The sequence below is a fragment of the Pyrgilauda ruficollis genome, unplaced genomic scaffold, assembly GCF_017590135.1.
Source record: "Pyrgilauda ruficollis isolate IOZ18807 unplaced genomic scaffold, ASM1759013v1 scaffold1, whole genome shotgun sequence".
Classification (NCBI taxonomy): domain Eukaryota; kingdom Metazoa; phylum Chordata; class Aves; order Passeriformes; family Passeridae; genus Pyrgilauda; species Pyrgilauda ruficollis.
In genome coordinates, this window is record NW_024508100.1 from 17,483,253 (window position 1) to 17,510,674 (window position 27,422).

A 27,422-nucleotide genomic window follows, 5' to 3' on the forward strand; every position below is an offset into this window, starting at 1 on the left:
GATATACAGCTATTGATTCTGCTGTAATTCCTGCTCACCTGCAGACTCCTGACGCCATGTAAACAAGAGTCTGCTCTTTCTGCTTATGTTTTTGAAAGATTGGCTGATTCTGCAGGAAACCCACAAGGTGAGGAATAAAGAAAATGCATGGCTTGGGATTGAAACAGGCATCTAGTCATAGGCTTAAGTTCTTTGTGTGAATCTGCAGGTAGACAAGAGGAATATTATATGGTTAGACTGGGTTGCTAAAGATACAGCATTCTGCAATGCCACCCTTTTCACTGTTAGCCTAACATCACCATTTTGTTCTGACCCTATTTCTTTTGAGTTGTATTCAACATACTATAAAATACAATTACTCTCAAAATTACTCAAAATTTTCTCTGCAAAATAGAGACTCTGCTTAGTTGGCGTAAGTGATGAATAACAAGGACATAAAATATCAAACATCTTTCTTTGACCTAGCTTGATAAAAATGTGTGTGTTTGAAGCAATTGTCTGTGGGATATGAATCATGACATGGTACTGCAATCTCAGAGATGGATTCTAAGCCCACATATTGATAACCTTATTTCTTGCACTGCTAGGAGCCACCATTGTGTGAAAAGGAGAAAGACAGACTTCCTACGCTTCCTGCAGAAAATGCTGTCAAGACCAGTGGATCGCTGGATGATCTCTGCAGCAACACAGAAGATTTCTCTCTGGAGCAGTCTGTTACATTGCCCCAGCAGAGCTTTCGGAGGCGAGCAAACACACTGAGCCATTTACCGAGTGAGAGCCGGGAATCTCTGGGGCCTGCCGAAACATCGCCATCTGTTCCTCAGAGGAAACTTATGAGGTATCACTCAGTGAGCACAGAGACTCCTCACAAAAGAAAGTAAGCCTTATTAAAAGCAGGCTATGATTTTGTTTGTTAAGGGCATATTTGGGGATGATAATTGCATACCAGGTATGTCCTCTTAATGGATAAGAGATGCAGTGTGTCACTCCATGGAGGGTTGTAGGTATTCTTTTTAAAAACACCTTTAGCCCTGGGTGCTTCCCAGGAGAAAGAAGACATGAGATGTGTAGTTCCACAGTATATGTCACAAACTACTTGATACAGTTATCTTTGTCCAAACAATCATTTTTGTTGTTTTGATATGTGAGTAGTATAAATAAATGCTACTTCTTGTTTTCTATTTACAGAGAAAAATCCAGTAGCCTCTGTGATCATGAAAACCTTACTAGCTGGTGATTTCATATGTAGCTTTGAAATAGCACACAAAAGTGACTTAAAGTGCCTAGTTATTGGTAGAGATGAGGCTCCTGTCTAGCTTTCCAGTGAGCCTATCTAGATTTTACTCACAAAAACAAACCATTACTTGCTTTAATATGAATACTCTTCAAGCTGTCCTCCTTCAAAGGCCTGCCTCTGCATCGCTAGTCCCCTCTTAACTTTATGGCAGTTTTCTCCCTCCCTTCTATCTGGCTTTTTCCAATTACTGTTGAAATACTTCTGTATTTCACTTTTCATTATTGGAACTCTTGATCACATGCCTGACTTTCTCATCGAAATCAAGGGGAAGCACATATAAGGAAAAAGAAATGGGGGTGTTAGTGCCATTTTTTGGTGAGTTATAGTTGGTCATATTCTGAAATGCCTTGCTGAAGCCTGTAAACGTGAATTTGGAGCTTTGCCTACTGAGTTAAAAAAAAGTTAGTGTTCTTATAGTTAGTGCATTAACTGTGAAAAACATAGGAAATGTCTCATTTACATATGCCAACTCCCTTTCAAAGATTAGAGAAGGGATTTCATTTTTTTTTTCCCCTCCTTTCCTTTCTTTCTGTGTTGTTCTCTGTGCTACCTCAACTCCATCGCTCTGGTTGGAATCCGCACTATATGGTATGAACGAATCTGTCGGCAAATCTAAAAGTTCTTCTGGTCAACTTGCACGTTCTCCTACTCTAGCTCGTCTTAATCCCTCGGCCTCTTCACCCAACTTCCTAAAATATCTAAGGCATAATTCAAGTGGAGAAACAAGTGGGCATTTTGCACAAAAAAGGTGAGCTAGTAGCTGCAAATAATTTGGGCTAGTGTTTGTTTTCCTATGTCGTAAATATGAAACTCTATAGCACAAATAATTAAAACAATTTAGTATAGACCAAAGGTGGTAGATTTTTGTGGGAGAGAAAGTTCTTTAACTGCTCCACCACTGAATGTAGAGCTGGTACTTACATAATTTACTGTTTTAATCAATCAAATTCTTTCAGACACTGGCTCTTTCTTTAGAGCCAGTTGTTCCAAACCAGTTTGTTGTTATGCAGCAGACAGCAGCACTCCTTAAATTGTGTGAGGGATAAGTTGCCAAGAACCTGAGAGCTCACTCTGTTTGTCCTTCCTGAAGCATTTGGTTCTGTCCTTTGTTAATGGCAACACAAAAACATACTACTTTTCTTTTGTGCCTGATATTAAAGACAAGTTGACTAAGTAGTTACATGGGGCAAGAAGCACCAGGAATATGGAGAGCTGATAGGAAAATACTCTCCACATACAATCCCACCGCCATCCCCACTCCTCACAAAACAAAACCCCAAGAACAAACAAACAAAAACCCCAACCCATCATTTGTCTTGGTTACTTGCAGCAGTATGAAATTATACTTTTCCATGCCTTCTTTCTTAGAATTAAAATGCATAGAGAGAGCATTGAAGAAAAGGACATTAACATTTGTTTCCCTGAGAACCTGAAACTGAGTGGCTCCCTAAAAATTATAAAGTGTGAAACTCTTTCTTAACCCCTTGAGCTAAAACTGCTTATTTCAGCTGAAAAGGCTAATGAGACCAAATGTCCTCAGAAGCACTGTCAACAGTCACTGGCCATTGGCAAGCAATTTTTTTTGCTGTTGCTGTTTATTTTTTGGCTTTGTTCTCGTATGTGAAAATTTCCTGTTTCCCCAAGGTGCTGATTTTTCTAAACCTAAGAAAATACTCAACTGAGGATGCTGCTTCACCACTTTCTTCAGTTGTACTTGCTGAGTGCTAACTAGAATCTCTTAATTCAGCTTTATCTCAGAAGTATGACACAGCTCAAGGCAGGAAATGCAAATCTGCAGAATCACTCTTCAATTTAGTAAGACTTACTTGAATCCTGAAGGTTAAATTCTCAAAGCAATTTTTTCCAAGTGATTTGGTAATGATTCTGTACACACAGCTGCAACTTTTCCTTTCCTTTCCCTGTCTCTTAAGGGTATGCAATATTGAACATCTAAGCAGGAACACTGAAAATGGAAATTGATAGGGGTGTCAAATGGGTTAATGAGTTTAAATCAATACAGTCAAGCTTCCCAATTCTGTAAGTGAAATTACCATGTAATTGTAATGGATTTACACTGTAATTGTAAGTGAGCCCTGTTTGCATGGCACACCATGCTACAGCCTTATCTTCTTTATCTCAATACCAGCGACTAAAGAACCTGCTTCACTTCATGCTAGTGATCATCCCTGAATATTCTGCCCTCCCCCACTCCCTTCCATCCACATCTTCAGGAAACAGTGCTAAATGCCGGCCAGATAGAATTGTTTCTGATAAACCATAATGTTCTTTCTTAAATTTTCTTTTTCAGGTATAAATTCTCCTACTCATGTGATTTTTGTGTACTTGTCTCAAAAAAGGTTGTCTAGTATTGTCAGCCAAGTAATTTTCTATATTTTCACTCTATGCAAAAACTTTTCATTATCTGAGTTGTTCTGACTTCATTTTATTTGACCTTCTTCTGAGTATGTTTCAGACTTGTTATTTTAAAAGACAATTAAATAATTATTTTAAATGAAAATAATTTATGTTACAACAATTATGTTGGCCAGAAGACTGTTGATGAAATTTGATTAGCGCTCCTGTCTGTTGCATAAATAGAGCCACAATCCTGAATGATCAGAAGGCTTAGCTTTTAACTTTAAAGTTCCAAGTTTGTCTGAATAAAACCCTGTTAATGCTTTACAAAATAGTTTTTGCCAAAGTCTTATTTTTAATTTGCCAGCACAGAGATTATCAGTGTCAACTTTTCCTAACCTTTTCCCCCAAACTTAGTCAGCATTGAAACTCATATTTAAGAAAATGTCATAAAGTTGGCATTGGTTCTTATTAGAAAGAATTATTAAAGGAATTTATTTGAAACATGCACTAAAAATCTCGCAATATAGCAAAGAATAATAACTTTACTGGAAGTACATTTATATACATTGGAACATTTTAGTTTGCCCAAACAAATATGTATCTCAAAGTAGGGCTTTGTTAGCAGTTTTAGTTTTGACTTTGGTTTCCTTGATATTGAGATCTTCAGGATTTAGCTGCCTTTTGTTTGAAACTTAGGAATGTGTATTATTTTTATTCTGTGGATTTATACTTCTTTGTTCTAAACTATACTTTTCCCAACTGCACTCTCAGCATCTCCTACCGTACTGCCTTAAGGAAAAAGCTTCATTCTTCCTCTTCTGTGCCAAATTTCTTAAAATTTCTGGCTCCTGTAGATGAAAATAACACCTCTGACTTTAGGAGCACAACAAGGTAGGGTTCTCTCTTAAAGCCTGGAGGTAAAACTGTATTTTCAAAGACTTCTTTGTCTGAAATATTTCAAATGCTTCTTGCACTTGCAAAACCTGATTTGTGCAAATGTTTACCTGCGTGTATTCTGCATGTAACTGCTGTCAAAAGAATTAAGCTATCCCAGACTGCTCTGCGATTAGGATTACAGATTTTAGTAATTTTTGATGTTGCAATGGTCATGCAACTTCCATCTATGTATTTTTGTGATTATTCCTGACATGGAAGAGTTTTCACTTAAGAGAATATATGATTCATCCTAAGCAATGTCAGTGTCCTCATGTTGGAAGGAGAGGATGATCTGTAAAATGCTCCTCCCTAGATGCTATCTGGATTTCATTTATCCCTTTCAGCTTCTACAAAGACTAATGTAACAATTTAGCTAATAGCTGGAATAAAGCAATTAATAGTTTAGAGTTCTAACAGATTAAGTTATTAGTGGGATTTTTAATAGGAAAACAGCATTGTTCCTCACTATTTTGTTTTGTATTCTGAATAAAAACCTCTGTTTGGCATGTACATCAAAGGAGTACTATCCAAGGTTCTTGGATTTTGTTCCCAAGTTTGTTGCATATTTCAGAGGTGGACTTGCTAACAGAAAGATTTAAAGTTTTTCTCCCAGTCTGTGTTGGGACAGGATATATTGCATATCCAGTGCACAGAAGGTTGGAAGTTCAGTTGGTGTTTATAAAGCTCCTTGATGAGTACTGATAAAAGGCATCAGCAAGTCATTGTGTCTCCTATGAATAATTGCTAAGTTTTGTGGATGGCAATGTAAATAGTGTGATGGTAAAGCTACATTATTGTGTATGTATCTTTAATACGCTCTGATTAATATACTGCTGCAAAGAAAACTGAAAATTAATTAGAACTGGAAAGAGTAGACTGTAAAGAGCTGCCAGTTCCTTCTTGTGAGCCTCAGTGCTGTTTGCAGCCATGCGTAAGCCTCTGCCACAAAGCAAGTTTCACCTTCCGAGCACTGCGAGCTTGGCCCGGCATGTGCACAGCACACTGCGCTCCCAAGGCAGTGCCCACGTGTTCCCGAGGGCTGCGTGGCTGTTCCTGGCACACCCAGGTGACCTCCCCACAAACCGTTCTGTGTTCTGCCCTTTCAGCGACTACGAGTCCAAGCACGGCCAGCCGGCCCTGGATGCCGACAGCCCCGTGAGGACTCGAAGGCATTCGTGGAGGCAGCAGATATTCCTGCGAGTGGCCACCCCTCAGAAAGCCTGTGATTCTCCCAGCAGATACGATGGTAAAGCCTGGGTTTGTTTGCTTCTGTGAGCTTATTTGTGTATGTAGTGTGTGCGGTGTGAATCATTGTGTCCACCAAGGGGGATCTGTTTGCCTGGTGTTCTGATTGTACTGTCACTGCAGTTTGCCACCTGCTTTTTGGTAATACTCAGCTCGTTAGGTGTTGAGTTTTTACATTTCAGCTTTACATCATGTTAACTAGCCAGAGAAGAAATTTTTTTTATGTGTACTATTTTAATGAGTTCTGGGAAAAAATGCATCACCAAGTATTGTGCGGAAGAAAAGAGGATGCTTCTATTTCATTTTCTGTGTTGGAGTATAGAACTACAGACTAGAAAAATCCAGGTCTACTAGCAGGAATTACATTTATTTCATTATCTCATTTGAGTTCTGTAGCGCATGCTTTGTCCTCATGTATGCTGCTCTAGTCTGTGACATTTGCCACTTGAGTCATAGTTATCCACTGTTCCCATAATTATTTTGTGAAATTTTGTAGAGCTGAAGAACCACAGACTAGAAGAAAACCGCTGCACATAACCATGCATGTGCATCATTTTGTGCATTCGTTTTATGTAAGCCAGATAGTACAGGATAGTACAGGACATGCTGGGGCCAAGAATCCTTGAGAAAATCTTCTGACTTACCTCTAAGGCCGTTGTATGAAACATAAGAAAAAGTGTAAGGAAACAGAAAGGAGCAGTATCTTATAGTAAATGTAGTAAAAAGTAACCATGTTAGTGTCACTGAGATGTTTTTCTTGAATCTTAAAGTGAGATCTCGATTAACTGCAGTAGGCATGTAACAGAAGTGTTTCTATCATTAATGCACTGCTTGCAACGCAGTTTGAGTGACAGTGAGGTAAGCTGTATATATGGGCACAGATGCCTCTCAAATTTAGTGTACTTCAATGTGAAGTGATCTCAGGAGTGTGTTGTGTAAACATAGATGTGAAATGCTCTGCTGTAAAAATAGAAATTTCACATAACAGCTCTTCATATAAAGGCATGTTATATGAAGAGCTGTTATGTGAAATTTCTATTTTTACAAGTGTGATGTCTTTCTTTGTGACTGGAAATAGTCTGACTTGTTTTTGAAAGCCACATAACCTTCCCATATTAAATAGGAAAACAAAATCCACATAAATTGCCTACCCAAGCATTTCCTCTGAGACATAATAGCTGCAAGATACAATTTTAACAACCTACAGCTGGGTAGAATAGCTTGGGAAACAAGTGCGGCCGAAATGGAAAACAGGATGTGCTATTAATAGGAGCAGAAATTTAAAATATTTGGCTTTCTTTCTTCATCAATTTTCTTTTTTCTTTCACTGTACATAGTTTATGAACAGAAGAAAACTCAGAGTCAGGGGATTTTTTAATTATTTAAAGCAAATACAGGGCTTTTCTATTTGGACTTCTATGCATCTCCTGGAACATTTCTGGCAGTGAAGGATGCTCACTTGTTATCCAGTCTCTGTAGCCTTAAAGAGAGCTGCTGTACAGCTGGTCCTACACTGGACTCACTGCCACAGTTAACTAAGAAACCCCTCTAGTTCCAAAATAAATGTAACTACCTGTCATTCATCATCTTGTTTCTCTTTCATATTGTCTTTTTTTAAGTCTTTCTCAGTCTTTTTAGACTGATTTCCTTTAATTTGTACAAGCAGCTGATGTATCACCAAAAGATCAATTTCAGCCAAATTGGACAGAGGGCAAAGAAGGTTTTAAAGATAACATGCTTTGTCATGTTCTGCAAAAGTAAGCATGAAGGGAGGGAAATAAGGGAACATCTGTGATTTATGAGTTCCCTTTCATAGACGCAGACTCCACTGACCACTTTCTCCCTTGAGCTGCCATGGTCAACACCCTGCTAAAGAGTAATCTGCTGGAGGGGAGTAAGGAAAGAAGCTGGGAAGGGGTGTGTTTAAAAGCTACTAAGTCTCTCAGCCAAGAGACCCAGACCTCTGTGTCCCAGAGATGATACAGTTTTTCAAGCTTAACCTAGGCTGCTTTACTAAACTTTGTGTTAAAGGTAAAATCCACCAGGGTGCCTGAACTGTGCATTGCTTTGACCACATGTGGGCAGGCATTGTCAACAAAATGAAACTGCTCTGTGGCTGTAATTCCTCTGGGTTGTAGTGAGTGAATTGCACATAAGAATGTGTAAGTTGTCACAAGAACTAGAGACAGCTTTAAGCTTTATATTCACAGAAAAACCTAGGCACTGACACTTGTGGTTTTGTTTGTATAGGCAGGTGGTGAGCTGAGTCTCAAAGTGCATCATGTTCATTGCTGCTCTCTGTGTGGTTAACACAGCAGGATATGAAGGTGTATTTACTAAAAGTTAAAAAAAAAATAAAAAAACCCCAGACAACTAGTACATAGCTTTTGCTGAAATTTTGATCTTACACTTTCGGGGTACTGAACTTGATAAAAGTCTGATATCCTGAATTTCCACTTGAAGCATGAACAGCTTAAACAGCACTTAGTCCCACTGTCTTGCACTTCTGATTCATTTAATCCTTTAGGAAGTGCTCATAAATCGTTTGAGCTAAAACTTCATTTTCTGTAGCTCAGGTGGGACAAAATGGTTGTTGGCTGTGCTTTGGGGGTTGCATCATGAATTACCAGGCAGAGAGCACAGTTTGTTTTGCAGATACCATTATTTAAAAGGAAGGATTTAGTATACATGAAGGAGGGTGTTCTGTCCTGAATCAGTAGAAGAAAAATACTGCAGATAGATATGCTAGAAAGCCTTTTTTTTCTTGCTGTTTGAGATTCCTGCCTTGCCTGCCTAGATTGGACTAAAGTAGCCATGCTCAGCAAGGCAAGCACTCTGAGATAACACAAAGCCTTGTAGAGAAACCATTACTTTTGGTTGTGGGAGCAAAGCCCCACGTACACGCTCTTTTCCAGCCACTTCCTGCTTGTTGGTGCTGCTACTTTCCCCTTCCCCTAGTATTTTTTCCTGCTTCTGTACATAACTTTACAATTAAGCACATCAGAGAACTATTACACAATTTGCTGCCTGACAAGAGAGCCAGATGATCCCTGGTGAGCCTGAAGATGAGGCTGATGTTCAGTTTGAAGGTGTAGAAAGGATTTTCTACATGGGTGAAATGATCTGTAGGACTTCTAACACTTTACAACTGGTAGCTGGAGGATGCAGTGCTGATTGATGCTAGTTCCCCTGTAGCAAGCTGCAGTTCAGATTCTCCAGCCTCAGCTCCTGCTGTTAGTGGCTTCCCCTGAGCTGCTGTGATCCTGCGAGTGGTGTGCAGCACCAGGGGGCAGCGTTCCTCTCACTGGCACCTTCAGGCACGGTGTCTCATCCTCGGAATTATGTTTTTGTTGTTTATTTGTGGGAGTGTAATGAGTATTGAATCCTGCAAAGTCGAGAGATGGAAAAAGGGAAGCAGAGTCTTCTTACAAAATGGATCACACTTTGATCTGTTTCAATACTACATTTATTTTGAAAGAAGGTTGTTATTATTGTTTTTCTGAAGTTCTCTCTCATACTCTCTGTCTTAAACATTCTAAGTAATAAATGTGTTTCCTCAATTATTTGATATTTACCTTTATATCTCCTTACCCTGCTTGCAGGCAGATGCTCCTACTTCTGTAGCATCACTCAAGAGCCACATTTTTTGGCTATGGAAGTGGCCTAGGACTCTTTAGTTCACTGCTAAAAAGGTGAAAAGAATAACATCTCAGTGATCATTTTAAACCAGATGAAGTACGGACACACTCAAAGGCCCTGATTTTCAGTGGGTCAGTTTTCTGGTCACACTCACAGTATTACACAAGCAATAGAGCAGGCAGGGACAGGGGTCTGGAAGGTGAGAGTGGATGCCCTTACTCTCCTCAGGAGCAGGACATCCTTAAATCTGTGTAGACTGATAATGAAACTTCATCTTGCACTGCAGTGCAGCAAGATATTCACTTACATGTATTCAGCATCTACAAATCTCTGTGCAGAGGACAGTTTTAACTACACTTTTCACATATTGACTGTTCAGAATTGGTCATAGTGGGAGAACTGTTTAGCAGATTGTCAGAAGCTCCCAGCACAGTCAAGTCAATTGCTGGATTTAAGGGGGATGTGAATAGTTTTTGAAGGAAATGGTGGGAAAGTAGACATGCTTGTTGGAGCTTTCTTGGTGAGGAAGGTGTGTTAGAAGTAGACAACAAGATTTTTGTAACAGTTATGTCAATTTTAGGTTGGAGAATGGGTGATTTGTTTTAATGTGGGCAATATGTAATGAAGTTACCTGTTGAATAGTGAAAAAAGTTGAAATCCAGAGCAATGAGATGTTTGTACCACTTAGCAGTACTCAGCAAATAAATTCAGATAAAAAATCAACTACATTTTATTTTAGACTTTGAGATGCAGAAAAAAAAATGGTACAGAAAGCACAAGTATCTCTGTACAGGAAAATTAACTTGATTCATTAATTAAAATTAATTTGGTTTCAGCCTCTGTCAGATAGAGGTGTCAAACTGTTAAATCCTATGTGCTGAAGAAAAGTTTGAATTTGAAGAACTGTTATTCTTTAAACCAGCTGTAGTTAACACCTACCTATCTTTTATGTGCTTTGTGGTGTGGGCTATATCTCTTCATTATTTAAGCAAATTTTTTTTAAATAATTTTGTAATAGTATTGCAAATACTATAAGCTGTTGCTTTAGCATTCTATGCTTAAGAGTGTTTATGGGGTGTAAACTATTTGTAATGTGTTTGCCAATACTGTTTTAGTAGCACAGTTGTTATTAATTAAAAGTAGTTGGTCATAATTGATTACACAGTTCTGCTCCTTTCAGAACAAATATATGCTCAATCTTGATTTGCAGCATAGAAGTTTGGCTACGGCCAGTAAGTACACGATTAACGTTTGATGTCTTCTGTGCCCACTGAAATATCAGGGCATTCCTTTCTCAGGGATTGATAATATTAACAAATGAGATTAATTTGGAGGTAGTGAGTAGTTTTTTTAAAAGTCTTGGCTTTAAAAGAAAAGCAAAGTCCAAAGCATCTTTCAGGGCTGATTTTAATCAACAGTGTTGAAATGCACAGTTTTTCAATAGTTCCTCATTCAGCCATTGCTTTAAGTTGTATGTCAGATTAGAAGAACTTGTTGCTTCTTGTGATTCTGTATCTGAAACTTTCTGATTACAGAAGGCTCCTGGTCATTTTACCACATCTGATTATGAAGTTAAATATTCCTGGCAGCTGTGTAAAATAATAGGACTATTATATCTTCGGTTATAGAAGGTTGCATTTCTCTTTATTTCTGTACCATGTGTGAAAGGTGTTGTACTACCTGAATGGAAAATCTGAAGAGAACTAAGGATGTTGTTGATGTCTTTTCTTTTGGCAATTGAATCTTAAATGATTATGAAATTCTCTTGTTTGTTTGTTTGCCGAGCTGAATTTTATAAAGTTTGAAATGCAACAAAGAAAAATAACATAATGTAGTAAATAAAAGGCTTAATGGATTCTTCTGTCCAGATTCTTACCATATCTTCTCTGACTTTTTAACCCCAGAGAGTGGATGTGACTGGTAAACACTGCATGTAGAAAGCCATGTGTAAACAATTCTGTAGTGAGGTTGATGATAATGCATTATTATTGAGCCTCCTCCCTATCAGCCCTTCCTTTCTACTTGAAGTGTTGGAGTTTCTAGTCCAAGATGATCTTGTCTTGGTTTTGACAGTTGAGCTTGGTTAGACTAAGTGATCCTGAAAGAATGTTTTTTCAATTTAGGCTTTTAGGTTGGTTTGTCTCTGAAACCTTGTTTAGTACTAAGGTGGATTGATTAGGAAAATATTTGATAAACTAATTTTTTCTTAGTGATTTACAAATGAAATATCCCCGTTCATATAATTTCTGATCAGATATTGTCTGTTTTAATTACTACTGAGGTCATTCACCATCTTTCCATGTACAGACTTTCTTTAGTGTGGGCCCTGGTAGAAAGATATCATGATACTTCCTTCTTAATCTTTTGTACTTTGTTTTTGTGTCGTCTTTCCATTTGAGAGTTTTGTGTCATGCATTTGTTGATCCTTTTGGAGTGTAGGAATACTCTTCACCTTAGGGTTGAAGCACTGCCATGTGAAGCCAAGAGCTGAGTATAAATGAGTAGATGAGCTGTACAAATTCCATTGCGGTCCATTGTGCCTACTGGCCTTTCTCCTTTGTTAGGTGTTATAAGTAGTGGAAGCGTAAGAGGAATGCTTTTGAAGTATGTATGGATGTGCTAGAATATTTGAGCAACATTTCCATCTGGTTCATGAGAAGTGTCATCTGAAATTCAGTACCTTGAAGAAGTTCTCACAAGCCTAGGAAAGATGGTGGTTTTCCCAGTGAAGTGCAGTTTCTCAGGGAATCCTTGGGTTTGACTTGCAGACTTGTAAAATTCCATTGTGCAGAAGAATAGCTCTGAAGTGTAGTCCAAATATGAACCTCAAATGGAAAATTACCATTAAATTACCATTGATCAAATATACTAATAGTTATTGAGTCACCTTGCCAAATCCTGAACCTTAGAGAACAAAAGTGCTATAGGCTTGTAGGAGTCGCATGTATGGAGGTAGAATGTTATGTGGAAGCAAAGGAAGCAATATATTTAAAAGGAGTTAGGGTCAGGTCAAATGTGGAATAGGAGTCAACAAAAGCTGACTAAGTTGGCAGATGAACAGGGAAGCAGTCTTTCAGTGTGTGCTGAAGCATTCAGATCCTGCTTAAGTGCACCGACTAATCTCATAAAAGTTCTGAAGGGTACACATTGCTTGGATGTTAACACATGGCAGTTTGGTTCGGTGGAATGTGAGCTCCCAGTTAGATGCAGTTGAGTTGCTCTACTGTTTACCTTTGCTTTCTCTGCTATCCTCCAGATTCCCAGTGTGTAACAATGCAATACTCAGTCCCTTGTCACGGTATTTCTGCTCGTCTGTTCTGCATCTGGAAGCTGGGTGGTATGTCTCTCTATCACCTTGTATGTTCATGGGCATGGGTTAGTGCTGATTTACCAAATGTCTGAGTTTTTTATTTTGCTTTGAGGGATTATTTTGCTTCCTGTTCCACCTTCCTCCCTCCTTTACTAGCCAAACAGCTGATGCAACTCTGCAGACTTCTGACAGGCCACCTGAGCAGTTAAACAGGTTCATTTTGCTTTCTGTAAATCTTGCCAGCATGCAGACAGGAAGGAAGGCAGCTTTTGAATGTCTTGCACTTTATCAGAGTAGACTTTAGACTTTCTGTTAAATGTCCACAAGTGATAAGAAGCAAAAGAAAAAATAGAAAAGGAGCTGCTTTTTGAAAGGCAAAATCAATCCTAGGATTCTTCACAGAACATTAGAGGTAGGGTAGATAATCATTATTGTTCAGCTTATAGAATTTTGTAACCTTTTGGTTTTCTTTTATAGCCTTAAGCATTATTTCTTTTAATAAATACTGATTTTATGAGATTAGTCAGCAACAGATGGGAAATTTCCAGCCTAAATGGAAGCAGGACTGTGGTCTTCAGTAATTAATGCTTTGCAGCAGTTCAGGTGTTGCCACAGTTTGACCACTGGAGAACGACAAGTGAGTAATGTCTCGGATAAACTTGTGAATTTGGTACTTGAAGACCAATCCCTGAAATTTGTCCTGAGGAAGCGGGATGGGTACTTTAAAGACAGGAAGATTCTAGATGTTGTATGTGTTCATTCTTGCTTTAGGAATGCAACGTGTTTAATCAGTTTCCTTGCATGTGTTTTGCCAGCCTGGGTTTTTTGGGTTTAGGGCTTTTTTTAGCAAGTAGGTACCCATAAACTGTATCTGGACATAGTCTATTGTTTTCTAACATATTAGTGCATGTATGCAAACATAAAATCAGAATACACATCTGATGCTGAAAGAGATACATAAACCACTGTGAGGATGTGCAGAAGAGACTTGCTTCCCCCAGGATGTGCCTGTGTTCCATATTGGATGCTTTGAGAATGGAATGTGAATGGAAAATGTGAATAGACCACAGACACTGTACAGTAGATAAGGGGTTTTCTATCTAGATCACTTTTACTTTTTTGCATTGGTTTATGGTGAGCACTTCTGTTGATTCCTCTTTCTTATGGTCATTATTGTATGCAACCTTAGCAGAAATTAACAACTTCCTTTGAAGATTGTCTTTTTATTTCTTTATTATTTTATTCCAAAAAAAAGTAAGTGAATTCTACCAGCATTATCGTTAAGAGCATTGCCCTTTAAATATTTCTTAATATGCACTAAGGAAAATTGAGATCAACGCTACTATATTTAGAAATTCTACACAGTATAGCATGTGCATCAAAACCTACAATTGCATCAAAACCAGCAATCAAATAAAAATAATTTTCCTTTCATGGTCAATACAAGTTGAAAGTTATTGAATGTGTGTATCTTCTCTGTGTGCTGACATTTGCCTGTAGCTCTTTCATAATTGTAGATCTTAGCCCACTGAAGTCTTTCCATTTACCTGTAAAGAAAAAAAAGATTAATGTTTCCCTGTTTCTTTTAATGAATATAATAGTCTTTTCATTGTATTGATACTTTTCTTAACCAGCTGTATTTCTGAGTGCACCTGTCAGTTTTCCTATTTTCTTTGCAGAAATGGTGATTGCCATTAAAGTGTCAAATATTTGACCTTTGCTTAATTCTCATTCCCATGGTGTTCATTGTCCTTTGAAATGCTGTAGACACCATAAGTGTGGGTATCCACGTCTAGACCCAGAATGCAAGGTTGTAAAGGTTTAAATTGTTCTGCTAGCTGAAAATGTTGCACTCTTTTTTGTATGTGTATTTTAGCCCTAGACTTTGTGGTGGCAAGCAAATAAATGTTGTATAAGGAAATGAGTGGTATTTGGAGCCACTCTAGTTCTCTCTGACTCTTTGAGGGGAGAAGATTGACAGTGGCAAGACTTAGAAAAGCAGAAGTGAACAGCAGTGAACATTTCCATTCTTAGTCATTTGAGCTCAGTTGTGCGAGTGCCTCGAACAAACAAGGAAAGAATAGCTGTATATGAGCTGCATGAGTCAAAGCAGAGTGACAGTCTGGGCAGAAATTAAAGCGGGGAAAACCTTCCTATTTTGTTAGTTTTGAAGAGATGAGATGATGTGTGTGTTTAATTCAAAATCTTTACCACCATGCTCGGCAATGATAAAGACGTGGAGCACTGAGCTGCCATCAGAACAATTGCTTCAGGAATGCTCCTTCTACAGGACCTGTTTGAAATAGCACACACAGATGTGTGTCCTTGGCTGGTGAATCTGTGAATGGATTTTATTGCACTAACTTTAAAGCACTGGCTTGCATGTATAGCTCAGGGGGCCGTTTCATAGCCGTTCTGGTTGGGTGAAGAAGTGCTGTTGCTATGACCTTCTGTTTGAGATTTGGTAGGAAGAGATTGGTTGTTTTGACCATTCATTTTAAAGTTGTTGAGTTGCGTAATTTTTCTTCTAGATACAGGTTGTGTCAAAGACTACTGAGCCTCCAGAGAAGCTGTATAAAACTATAAAATTAAGTGATACTACAGCAGGTATTAAGAAAACAAAGTATAACAGCTTGTGCTTCTTACATTGATTACTTATGTAAAACAATGTTATATACCCTTTTTTTCTAAAAATAAATTATTTTTCAATTTGCCTGAGATTTATTTAATGTTCACTTTCTTTTGTAATGTTTTCAGTCTTAGAATTGCTTTGCATGCTTGAAAAAATGATATATTTTGTGGTAGACCATCTGAAGCCAAAAGAAAAAATGAAGACGGTTATGATATGGTTAAAAATGAGAAGTAAAAACAAGCATGTCTTAAGTGCCTGTCTCTCTTTCCACCTATTTACTTTAAGAGCTGGTAATCATCCCATTGTATGGCCTTAGGTGGTGGTGTGTTTGTGCAGCTAAGGGCGTGTGTTTTCTTTGTTAAACATGCTTTAGAGATTATTCTTCAAATTATGTGGGTGTTATATTTGATTTTATCTGCTATTTGAGTCATGCCGCGTTTCAGCTGTAGGTTATGTTTCTGTAATTTCTCAAACTTGCCTTTTCCGTTCAGTTCTCTGGGGTAAAGTTGTAATTAGCAAGATGTGCTCTTGGTCTGTGGTACAATGTTTTTACCAGGTTATAGAAAATAATATTCTAGGCTTTAGCCTGTATGATTCTTATTCTGAAGCAGCTTTTAAGTCTCTTTGAAACTGTCATTTGGGAAATCTTGCTTGGTATTGCTTCCTCTTACCTATCTATCTATCTAGATATAGATGGATACATGAGTTAGTGTGTGTATATATGTAGATGTGTGTATCTATATATGTGCAAACTGTCCCTTCATTCACATGTTCATGACATCCAATTAGTTGACAGCAGCTTCTCTTTTTCAAAGATTACTGTGAATTGGGAGATCTCCCACCCAGATCCCCATTGGAGCCAGTGTGTGAAGATGGCCCCTTTGGGCCAGTGAAAGAAGAAAGGAAGCGGACACCCCATGAGCTTAGAGAGCTGTGGAAGAAAGCCATTATTCAGCAGATACTGCTCCTCAGAATGGAGAAAGAAAACCAGAAGTTACAAGGTTGGTGGAGTTCTTGAGTACTATACCCTACTGCAATACAAACTCACCTTTCAGTTTTCTCTGTGGCCTTGGTAGTGGACTGCACCAAGCCTTAATGAAACATTCTAGGAACCCACAGGTAAATCAGATTAGCAATATCTCCTTCAGCACTCATTAGTGTAGGTGACAATGTATGATAATTTTTTTATTACTTCACCTTATTATTTGTTTACTTGATCTGAAAGACCATCTCTTTACCATGGCTGGTGTCTAGAAGCTCTCACAAGGAATTCAGCATGATCAGTATCATGAACTCAGTTCTTTTCTATGTTCACGTCCACAGGTCCTTGTCTAAGTATTGGTCATTGCAACGTTGTGTTTACCCAGTCTTGAGGCTCAAAGGAAGTTCTTAAAGAGGTTCATGTGGACGTGAAACTATGGGTTCCTGCAGTAGCACCCACATTGTGCAAGCAAGGTTTCTGCAGGGTGGTAATGACTTAGATCAGTCCAAAAGGACTTGAGAAACTGTAATTTTCAGTTGTTCTTAGCCACAATTTTTCTGTGAATGACTTGGCTGCAACAAATCCATTTTGGTGGCAATTTTTACGCATGAAGAACAGGTGTATGCCTGTTCACAATTCACAAGTGATTGCCTTGGAGAGCTCTCCTTTGAAGATATGAATGATGAGGACAGAAATTTTTATCGTGGTGATTTTAGGTGTTCAGGAAGGGAGTAGGCACCTAAACCCTCAAAAGGGGAGGTACCTGGCATGAAAATGGCAATATTTCTTTTTCTTGTCTCTACTCGAGGAAGGATTGACTTCCAAGAAGTGTGTAGAGAGAGGGCCCAGCTGTATGAAAAGTTCAGTACACCAAACATGAAATCCTTTAAACTCAGGCTAAGACACATGACTGGAAAGACAGAGCACCTCTTGGATATTGGATATGGCCTGCCAAAGCACTTGGCCCACTTGTAGGCTGTTTGCTCCCTGCAGTGTAGCTCTCCTATTTCAACCCTGTCTGAAGAACACCTGACACCCGCGTTTCCTAAGAACCCCACAGGTGACAAGCATGTTCCCAGCTATGTACTAGCTAATCCAGTAAAATAAAATATCACAGTGGATACCAGATATACAGTGTCCTTGGCCAGAGGCTGAGGCCATCTGGAGAAGAGGCGCTAAGAGAAATTATTTATACAACCTCTTCAAGCTTAGAACAGTGCTGTTGTAAATGAGCTTCTGTAACTTTTTTATGGCATTTGGAATTAAATTTTCTCTGGTTTGTGTATTTATGCTCCTGATTTTTTTTTACATTTCTCTTGTATTCAAATGTATTCAAATATTCAAATCTTGTCTGAACCCACAGCCTGAAGTCAGATTTTTGGCAAGTGCTGGTCATTAATATCCATACACATTTTAGCAAGTTTAACCAAATGCTTCAATTTTGTCTGTCCAGAAGAAAAAATTGCAAAACCATCACACATACGTTAAGCTGAGCATGTCTAAAAAGCTAGTTAGTGAATGAATGAGGTGGGTGTTGGCAGAACTGAAGGCCCAGCTGCGCTGTATGCCCTGTGGGGTGAGGAAGTTGTCCTAGGTAGCTGCTGCATGAAGAGCTCAGATGGTGAGACAATATTTGAAAACAACAGATGGCTGTGCTGCAGTGAGCACAGCATCTTTACTAGTAGTGCATAGGTATGATATTGGGAGTTGGGTAGTGTCAGTATCTAAATAAGCTTGTTGCTAAAGGTGTATTCTCACCTCAGTCCTCACAAGTCACATTTTTGCACATAGCATGAGAAGACTGAATAAAGCAGAAAAGTCTGAAAAGTTGCCAAGCACCAAAAAACTTTTGTTTGCAGAAGATGAAACATTGAAAGATTTCTCCAAGTTTGTTTTCCTGCAACCTGAAATTTAAATGCCCCTTTTTAAGTTATGTTCACACAATACCATCTGTGTTTTGAGGTTTTTAATATTCTGATTTATAAATGTGTTGGTTTTGACCTAACAAAAATATGAAGAAGTTGACAAATAGTTTAGATAGACTGAATTACTTTCAGCATGAACACACAGCTATAATAAAACTATGAGTGGATGTATTTCATGTATCTGTAGTTAATCACTGAATTAAAAATTAAATATTCTGAGGTCCAAATCTTGCAAACACTTAGATAACCTCACAACTCACTTGAATAACCTCACTGAATAAAGTCATTCACATGTGAAAGCAACTACAAGATGAGGAGGTACACTTTCCAGATATAAACAGTTCTTTTCTTTTTAATTTTTAAAAATCTAGATGCTAGTGTAATCAGTGGGAGTACAGGACAGGATAACCCTTTGTGACTCTTAGAATTCAATAATATAAAAAACTTGAATTGCATATACAGATCTCAGGACAAGTTGAGTTTAGTGTGTTGATAGTGTCATTATGCAATGTAAATGTCAGGCAATCTTCAACTGTTTATTAAATTTGTATAAAGGAGTTGAAAATAAAAATAATGGAGAGTTAAATTATCCAAAGATAATATAATAACATTTTAACATAGATTGTCTCAAGACTGAAATGGATAGGAGTGATTCTATGAGTTCATACTCTGAAATCCTCAAAAGTAGCAGCAGACTCATGATATATGGCAGAATGTCCTCAAAATAAGAGTATCTTGTTACCATTACAGTAATGCATCATCATAACAAAGAAGTACTGTAAACACACCAGGGCAAATTAATAAAAAAACCTGGTCACTTCATGATATACTATTTCATAAACATCATTTCAAATCATGTTATTTGTAAGATAATTACCTTTTAATTTTTGTTTAATACTATAGAGACTTTCCAGACTTTTATGTATTTTGAACTTTTGCTCTGCTTCATTTTTTGCAAGTAGAGAGCTGCTCTTGTCCTGGAACTGTGTGCATTGAGTACTCAGCCACATTTCAGCCTAGTTAAAAATTTGAAACCTATTTTGTTAATTTCTCTATAAACTCCCCACAGTTTGTCTCTCCTTAGTGCTGTCTTTGTGGCTGCATCTTGGTTTCCTTATAGCATTTTCTTTCATCATTTCATCCTTTTAGGAGTAGACAACTGACATATATATCTCATAAGAACTACACCTCTTTTTCTCCTTTTCTATTTTTTCAGTCTTATTACCTGCACAGATCTATCCAAAACATGCTTAATTATTTAGTTTACATGTTTAACATTAATAAATCCTGTTTTCCAGGACATTATAGTACTAAAATACCTCCATAGAAAAAAAACTTATAAGCTATACCAAGACACCCTTTTAAATTCTCACTCTACTTCTAAATTTTGGAATTACACTCAGTGACAGAATCATTTTCATTTTTGCCATGGTTTTTTGATGCTTTCCCAACTATTGTTTTTACTTAGTTACTATTATTACAGGGCTGTATGCATAACAAATAGATTGCTAAATTGGGTTTATGTTTTCATTTGCTGAAAGTCTTCTGCACTGAAGAGCTGGGAAAATGAAAATTCTTGTTATGAAAATCATATGTTTATTTCATTAGTCATCATGTCTCATGTTTTTTTCATATTTAGGAGTTGATTAGGCATTGAGAATTCAATTTAACTGGCCAAACACAATTAATATCTTTAGAAAACCAAACAAACCCATCCAACCCCAGAATCATGAAATTTTAGACACTAAATATTTCAGGTGAATAGCATGAGAAAGTTGTAAGTTAAATTAATCCATTTTTAAAATAGTAAACAATATTAACTGCTACATTCATTATATCACTTTTTAGCATCTGAAAACAATTTGCAGAACAGACGCCTGAAACTTGACTATGAGGAAATCACACCTTGCTTAAAAGATGTAACTTTGATTTGGGAAAAAATGTTGAGTACACCTGGAAGATCAAAGATTAAATTTGATGTGGAAAAAATACACTCTGCTGTTGGACAAGGTAAACAGTTTGTTTTTTGAATTGTTGAAATGTATGTAAATTGTATCTGGAAAGGAATAGTATGGCCACTTAACCACTCCTAATAACTATGTTCTCTCTAGTGCTGCTCCTCAGGCTGCTGACAAAACAGGTAACAGCTTTTGGTACCATCATGGTTATGCAAATACAAGTACCAGTCCCTTTCAGTGGTTGCTGCAGTTGTATCACTGGAGCTACATCATGCATTGTTGAATAACATCTGCCCTTACCAGGAGAGTTGTATGCTACTTCAACGTATTACAGTTTTTGCAATCTGATTTTATAAATTAAAAGTTACAATTAAATTTAAAAACCCACCTGGATAATGCTAACAAATGACTGTGTGAATAACTGAAGAAGCCCTCTGCACTGTTTTCTGGAAATTCTCTGTTCCAGGCTGTGTACTGTGTCTGTGCCCAGGCAGTAGACATGGGTATCTCTGCAGAACTGCCTTTTCTCTGAGTTCAAGAGCTTTCTCTGAGTTCAGGAACTTTGTCCCTGCAAACACCACTTGGAGTCTTCCTCACAACTGCAGGGCTGACCAACCACCCCTGTCTCCACTGCAGCAAAAATAATACAACCTAAGGATGTTTTTTAAATGTTCTAAGAAATTGGGCTATTACTCAGAGTTGCATTTGCCATGGTTGGACCCAAAGGCCTTAGGCTGAGTGCTATATGGATTAATGATGGCCACTCTAAGGAGCTTTCTATAGTTCTTTACAAAGCTTTCCAGCATAAAGGAAGTATCAAGACTTAACCACTGTCAGAAGTTTAATATTTTAAATATTGCACCTGACTATGTGCAATTATACAAACAAGTTAAACCAAATTGCCCATTTAAAATAACTGGGTAAGCCCATATTTTTAACAATATCAAATCTTAATGTGTTTTGTTATCTTTCCATATAACTTGTATGCTTGAGTAAGTCTTGATTTCTCTTATTGTTATTGTCCTCCATATGTCATATATATACCAAAAGAAAAAAACAGTCCTAAAAACTTCAGGCTGTAAGTTACTTCAAACTGTAGTATCTGGTTCCAGTGCATTATGGAATAGACAGAACACTTCCTCAAGTGAACGTGCATTGATTTCTTGTGTAGCTGATTTAATAGTGAGTGATAGTCTTGTGCTGAATTAATTTTACTCTCAGAGCTTCGCATACAGTTTAAAAATGAAGGCTGTCATTACTTATGTGAAATAGTTAAGTAACATCTGCCATTTTTAAAGAGAAATAAATTCAAACTTTAAAACATTTTTATATGCACCAGTCATTAAGCAAGCCAATAGCAAAACTAGAAATTCAGTATTTGCTATCTGATTATGTGCCTTGTGTTGTAGTCTCTAGATCACGTCTCATTTGTACCTATTTATATTTTTGGTATGTGTGCACCCCACCTTCCTAAAACGTACTCATAACATCAGAGTCCACGCTATATTAGTGAAAAGTGTGAATTAGTTCTATTGCAGTGCTTTATTTGCACAGAAAAATTTGAGATAAGCATATTCAGAGACAAGTATTGCAATTCTTGATGCCTCTTCTAGTGCTTCTCAGACTGGATGTAAGCATTAACCTTAGGCAGTTCATAGTATTTCATTCTGCTTTAAATCACTCCTGTTAAGGGGCTGATGTCTTTTATTGGTTGAGAAAGTGAAAGCACTGTAGTTTCATCTACTTCTGTGGTCCACTGGAGGTTGCCAAGAGGGATATGCCTGACTTTATAGCAAATAAGCATCTTCATTTTCTCAATCCTGTTACCTAGAGCAGAACCCTCAGTAGGAGTACAAATTACTGGTTTAATTACTTTCTCTGCTCAGGAGTACCACGTCACCACCGTGGGGAGATCTGGAAGTTTTTAGCTGAGCAATACCATCTTAAACATCAGTTTCCAAGTAAACAACAACCAAAGGACACACCTTATAAAGAACTCCTAAAGCAACTAACTTCCCAACAGCATGCAATTCTTATTGATCTAGGTAAGTACAGTAGTGGTCTAAAATTAAAAAAAAGGGTTTGTGATCTCTGTAAGACACTTAAAAGCAACACACAAAATGCCTTTCACTATTTAATAATAGGTTGTTGGTAAGAACTGCTTTTAATCTGGTGTGAGAAATCAAGAGCTGATATTTTTCCAAGAGGATCACAGCTCATGTGTGGGATGCTCCCACATTGAACTCAGTATTCATTATGCTCTTCCCTATTAAAAGCAAAAAATCAATGTCTTCCAGAACATAGCGCTGACACTTTGGTCCTGAGGATCTGTGTCGGTCAGTTTAAGAAATCCATTATCATTGCATTTGAGTAAATGAATTTGCAATGAAAAACTCCCATCAAAGGAAATTATGCACTGCAAGTAACCAAATGTCATGATAAAAATTTATGGGAAAAGTTGTACTTGGACTGATCTGAATGATTAATGCCCATTGCATTATTTTCTCTTACATCTTTTCTGTAAAGCAATAGTACAAAATTTTCCCATCATAATTCTGCTCTTTATAACTACTCAAACAGTATTTAAGCATTTTTCACTGCAAGTGGATCTACCCCCTTTCTTGCCTGATGAGGAAGGATTACCTTTACCCAGAGTTGTCTGGGAGCCCCCATTTATTATTTTATTAAAAACTCGGTGTGCTGACTGTCTTCAGTAGGTACTAAACTGTGAGAAAATTTGTCAAGTTTAAATGGTGACCTAAGCTTTAGATAATAAAGAGGCTATTTTTTCCTTTTTTGCAACACTTGGTAAAGTAAGTCAAAAAACCAAAGCAGTGCATAGAAAATACACAGGAATGTGAAAGAACAGGTGTGTTTCTGCAGGAAGTGGTGTGACCAGGGGTGGGAGAGGGTGGTGGTGGCTGTCACCTTCACTTTCCCCTACTTGGCAGACCTGCCTGGTTTTGACTTGGCACTGGGAAAGTAACAGTCCAAGGAGTTTTAATGCCAGCCGGGAATGGGCTGTGTGTAAACTGCCTCCCTTCAGACTTTGCACATCTAGGCATTCCCCAGGACTGAGCAGTTCCAGACAACAATCTTTTGTGTTTGAGAGAAATACTTACATGCAGCCAGAGATCATTTACTAGCAAATGCCTATTGGTCCAGCATACCTGGAACTGTTGATAGCCCTACCAGTGAAGGGTGGGACACTCAAGTGGTTCAGTGAGAGGTGAACAGTTCTGTGCTGGGTAAATAAGTGAACACCTTAGCAGAGGGATAAGTGCTGGGACGATTCCTGGACAGTAGGGAGCACAGTCAGTCTGAGCTTGCTTGTCTCAAATAGCAGTCTGGGGCTTACTGGCTCAGCAAGCTGTTCATATTTTCTGCCTGGTTCTGCACACAAACACTTCTCATCTTAGCCATGTGCTCTTCTTGTAGAAACAAATGACTGCCTGTGTTGGCAAATTGGTAACTTCATGGTGGTTTTCATGTAAGGTGTTGTTTCTGCCAGGGTGCTATTTGCCAGCCCACTAGCTGAAACAGGGATTGGGCCCTGTCATAACCATAAGGTGAATTAGGAAGCTGAACACTTCCTAGTAATTCACATTGAAATAGTGCTGTGCTGCACAGTAACAGACAGCTAAACTGGACAGGCAGCTAGAAGGGATTTACATGTTCTGACTTGTGTGCCTTCAGGCCATCAGAAGCATTTTCTCTTAAGTCTTTAAGAATCCTTCTGAGAGCATGCACTTACACCTTGAAAGTAAGGTGTTTCTCACTATATAGTGATTGTAATACTTGACAACCTTTCTCAAATTACGCTAAATAGGTCTTGTTAAGACAGTGTGAGCCAAGGCTGTAATAGTATTGCTCACACTTAGTTGAATTGATGCATCCTCAGATGTAAATAGTGCTTCCTGAGGCCAAGAGTGTGCAGATGGATGCAGAGCTAAGGTGTAGCTGCTGTTTTGCTGGCCCAATTTACATGTCACGGTGCTATCAGTGTAGGAAACCATCCATCACTAGGTGTTTGCTGAACACGGTAGAAAATTAGGTTTTGTGTTATTACATTTTAAAAAATAAAGTAATAGGTACTTCCTTTCGCATTCTGGGGCTCTAGCGGTATCACAGTTCATTTAGTCTCTTTTGGGCAGGGCCAGAGATGTTTGCTCCAAAATAAAGGCTAAAATTCTTAGTTAAGCCAACATCAGAGCTCTCAGAAGCACATCAGCTTGTGAGGTTAGCAGTTCTTCTCCTCCATTTACTGGATTTTAGAACTTCTTAGCATTTTTATTCTTGCTGAGCTTGTAACTCTTTTTCATGACTTAGCAAGAAATGAGCTTTGCTGCCTGAGTGAGGCAGTGCAGGCTTGCCTTTAGACTCTGCTGTAGTAACTTGTCTTTCAAGTAAAGGAATGCAAGCTCCTTCTCATTTGAAAGCTAGGAATACATATTCTGTAACATTCAACTCTGACACTCTGGCCAGGGAGACCTACTCCGAACTGAATGCCTTGTCCCATGTGACAGGCTAGAGCAGCTACCACATGGCAGAAGGACTCTCCGGGCTTTGTCTTGAAACAGGAGTTCTGATATTATCTGGTAGCACAGCAGCATTCCAGGAGCTAAAGGGTGGGGTGGTATTTAACAAGTGGGCAATCAGAAAACAAGCTCAACTTAATACTAGAACAAAAGAGGTATTCACATTTCTCCTCTGTCGAGGTATTTCACAGAGGAAGTTTGATAGGAGGAGGGTTTTTCCTAAAAGTGAAAAATTTGCCTTTGGAAGTTTTTTTTAAAAATCTGCAAAGGTTAAGTCTTTAATGTCTTTGTTCACAGAATCAAAGAGTGGTTGAGATTAGAAAGGAGCTCTTGAGATCATCTAGTCCAAATCGCCCCTTGCTCAAAGCAAGGTCTGCCCAGGCTGCCTAGGATCATGTTTGGTCAGACTTTGTCCATAGATGGAGACTTCACAACCTCTTTCGGCAGCCTGTGTCAGTGTCTATCCACCCTTAAAATTTAAAAAAAAAAGGTGGAATTTCCTGTTTTTCAGTGTGTGCCCATTGCCTCTTGTTTTGTCAGTGAGCACTACTGGGAAGAGCCTGGTTCCTTCTTCTTCATTCCCTTCCACTGGGTATTTGTGCCCACTGGTAACATCCTCCTGAGCCTTTTTGTCTCTGGGCTGAACAGTCCCAGTTCTCTCAACCTCTCAGAAGAGATGCTCCAGTCCCTCTGTTATCCTAGTGGCCCTTTGCTGGACTCTCTCCAGCATGGCTGTATCTCTTTTGTAGTTGGAACAGAGAACTGGGCACAGCACTCCAGATGTGGCCTCACCAGTGCTGAGTAGAGGGGAAGGATCAGCCGCCTCCAGCTGCTGGCAGTACTCTTAGTGCATCCCAGGATACCATCAGCCTTCTTTGCTGGCTCAACTTTGACCTGGTGACCACCAGAACCTTCAGGTCCTTTTCTGCAAAGCTGCTTTCCAGATGGGTGGCAAATACTGGTGCACGGGTTGTTCCCTGCAAGTGCAGGAATTTTGCACTTAACTTTGTTGAACTTTATCAAGCTCCTGGCAGCTCATTTGGATAGCCTGTTGAGGTCCCTCTGAATGGTAACAGGTGAATCTGTCACTCCTCCCAGTTTTGTATTACCTTCAAGCTTGCTGAAGGCGTGCTCTGCCCCATTGCCTAGGTCCTCCCTTATATAAGGGATCAGCTGGAACAAAGGCTCCAGGCACCCTGTCATCAAGGGCAACTGACAAGGGTTGGTTAGCATCAGCCTTACCAGCCAGCAGCAGTACCCTCACACTTCCAGGAGTCCCCTGCTGATCCTGGACATAGTTTCTGTATGCTCAAAGCTCAAGGAATCAATGCCCAGAAATGGCTGCACAAAATGCTGTGTCTGTTGGCTGCCTCGATTAGCTCTGCTCTCACATAATATGTATATAGCATATATCGTAGCTTATATACAGGTACTCAATTCTTGGTATTGTACAGGCTGCAGGGAAAAAAAAGGCAAATGGAGACTGTGAGGGACCAAGGCAAGGAGGGTTGTGATGGGAGACACATTTACATGAAGAAGAAAAAGTAAAGGGAAGGGGCCTCAGCCCACTTAGATGTTCTAAGTCTGTGCCTCAATCCTAATAGTTGTCCTTATTAGAACAACTTATAATAGTCCTTATAATAGTTTATTATCCTTTGAAAAATGTTCAGGAGTCAGTCTTAAAAATCAGCTGTTCCAAAGAACAGGTTTTCCCTATCCCCTGACAGTTTCTAAATTAACTTTGCAATAACTGTAACAAAACAGTGGTAGAGTATACAAGTCAATTGTTCTGTGTTGTTAACTTTCTTATGGTCTTCCTGTGGGTTGACTCAAAATCTACTTCTCAAAAGAACCTACATTTTTGAAAAACTTTAATTTGACAATATGATATAATTTTGGGGGGTTTGTTGTTTATTTTTTAGTTTAAGTCAGTAACTTCAGCTCTTTTCGCAGGGCGCACATTTCCAACACATCCGTACTTCTCAGCACAGCTGGGAGCTGGGCAGCTGTCACTCTACAACATTTTGAAGGCCTATTCACTTCTGGACCAGGAAGTAGGATATTGCCAGGGCCTTAGTTTTGTAGCAGGAGTTTTACTACTTCATATGAGTGAAGAAGATGCTTTTAAAATGCTGAAGTTTCTTATGTTTGACATGGGCCTGAGAAAACAATATCGTCCTGACATGACAATTTTGCAGGTATGATTTCATTTTTTTTAAGTAAAAGATGCTAATGTTAAATAATAATAATAATGCAATACAGCTAGCATTGTCAAAACCTGAACTTCAATTGAATTCTTAAAAATAGGGAAGGATAATCCAGGAAAAGAATACATCATCCTAAATGCATGATTTTCAAACCAAAATACTTCTGGGGAAACTATGGAAACCATAAATAAGAAGACTCCTGTTGTGTTCAAATGAGGTTCAAATGACCCTGCAAATGAGCCTGTTGTAGGCTCACAGGTGACCCATCCTGTGTCTTTTAGGTGGCTTCCAGGTATTTCTTGTTTCCACACAATTTCATCCAACATCAATTGACAAATACCTTTCTCTGTTTCTGATGCATGTATGTATGAAGCATGAACTTTGGTATTATGATA

The 27,422-nt window shown here is 38.5% G+C and overlaps 1 protein-coding gene across 7 annotated transcripts in view; it reads left to right on the forward strand.

The window, feature by feature from the left end:
• Window positions 1–27,422, forward strand: part of TBC1D1 (TBC1 domain family member 1) — a 105,934-nt gene that overhangs the window by 62,422 nt on the left and 16,090 nt on the right. For 5 of the 7 annotated variants that reach the window (XM_041458595.1, XM_041458586.1, XM_041458604.1 and 2 more), the window contains 8 exons: window positions 588–877; window positions 1,917–2,045; window positions 4,427–4,546; window positions 5,698–5,837; window positions 16,233–16,418; window positions 20,173–20,334; window positions 22,169–22,327; window positions 26,774–27,018. In XM_041458595.1, coding sequence (XP_041314529.1) covers window positions 588–877; window positions 1,917–2,045; window positions 4,427–4,546; window positions 5,698–5,837; window positions 16,233–16,418; window positions 20,173–20,334; window positions 22,169–22,327; window positions 26,774–27,018 — 1,431 coding nt within the window. The remainder of the gene's footprint in view (window positions 1–587; window positions 878–1,916; window positions 2,046–4,426; window positions 4,547–5,697; window positions 5,838–16,232; window positions 16,419–20,172; window positions 20,335–22,168; window positions 22,328–26,773; window positions 27,019–27,422) is intronic. The other 2 variants (XM_041458614.1, XM_041458623.1) reach the window with 2 other exon arrangements.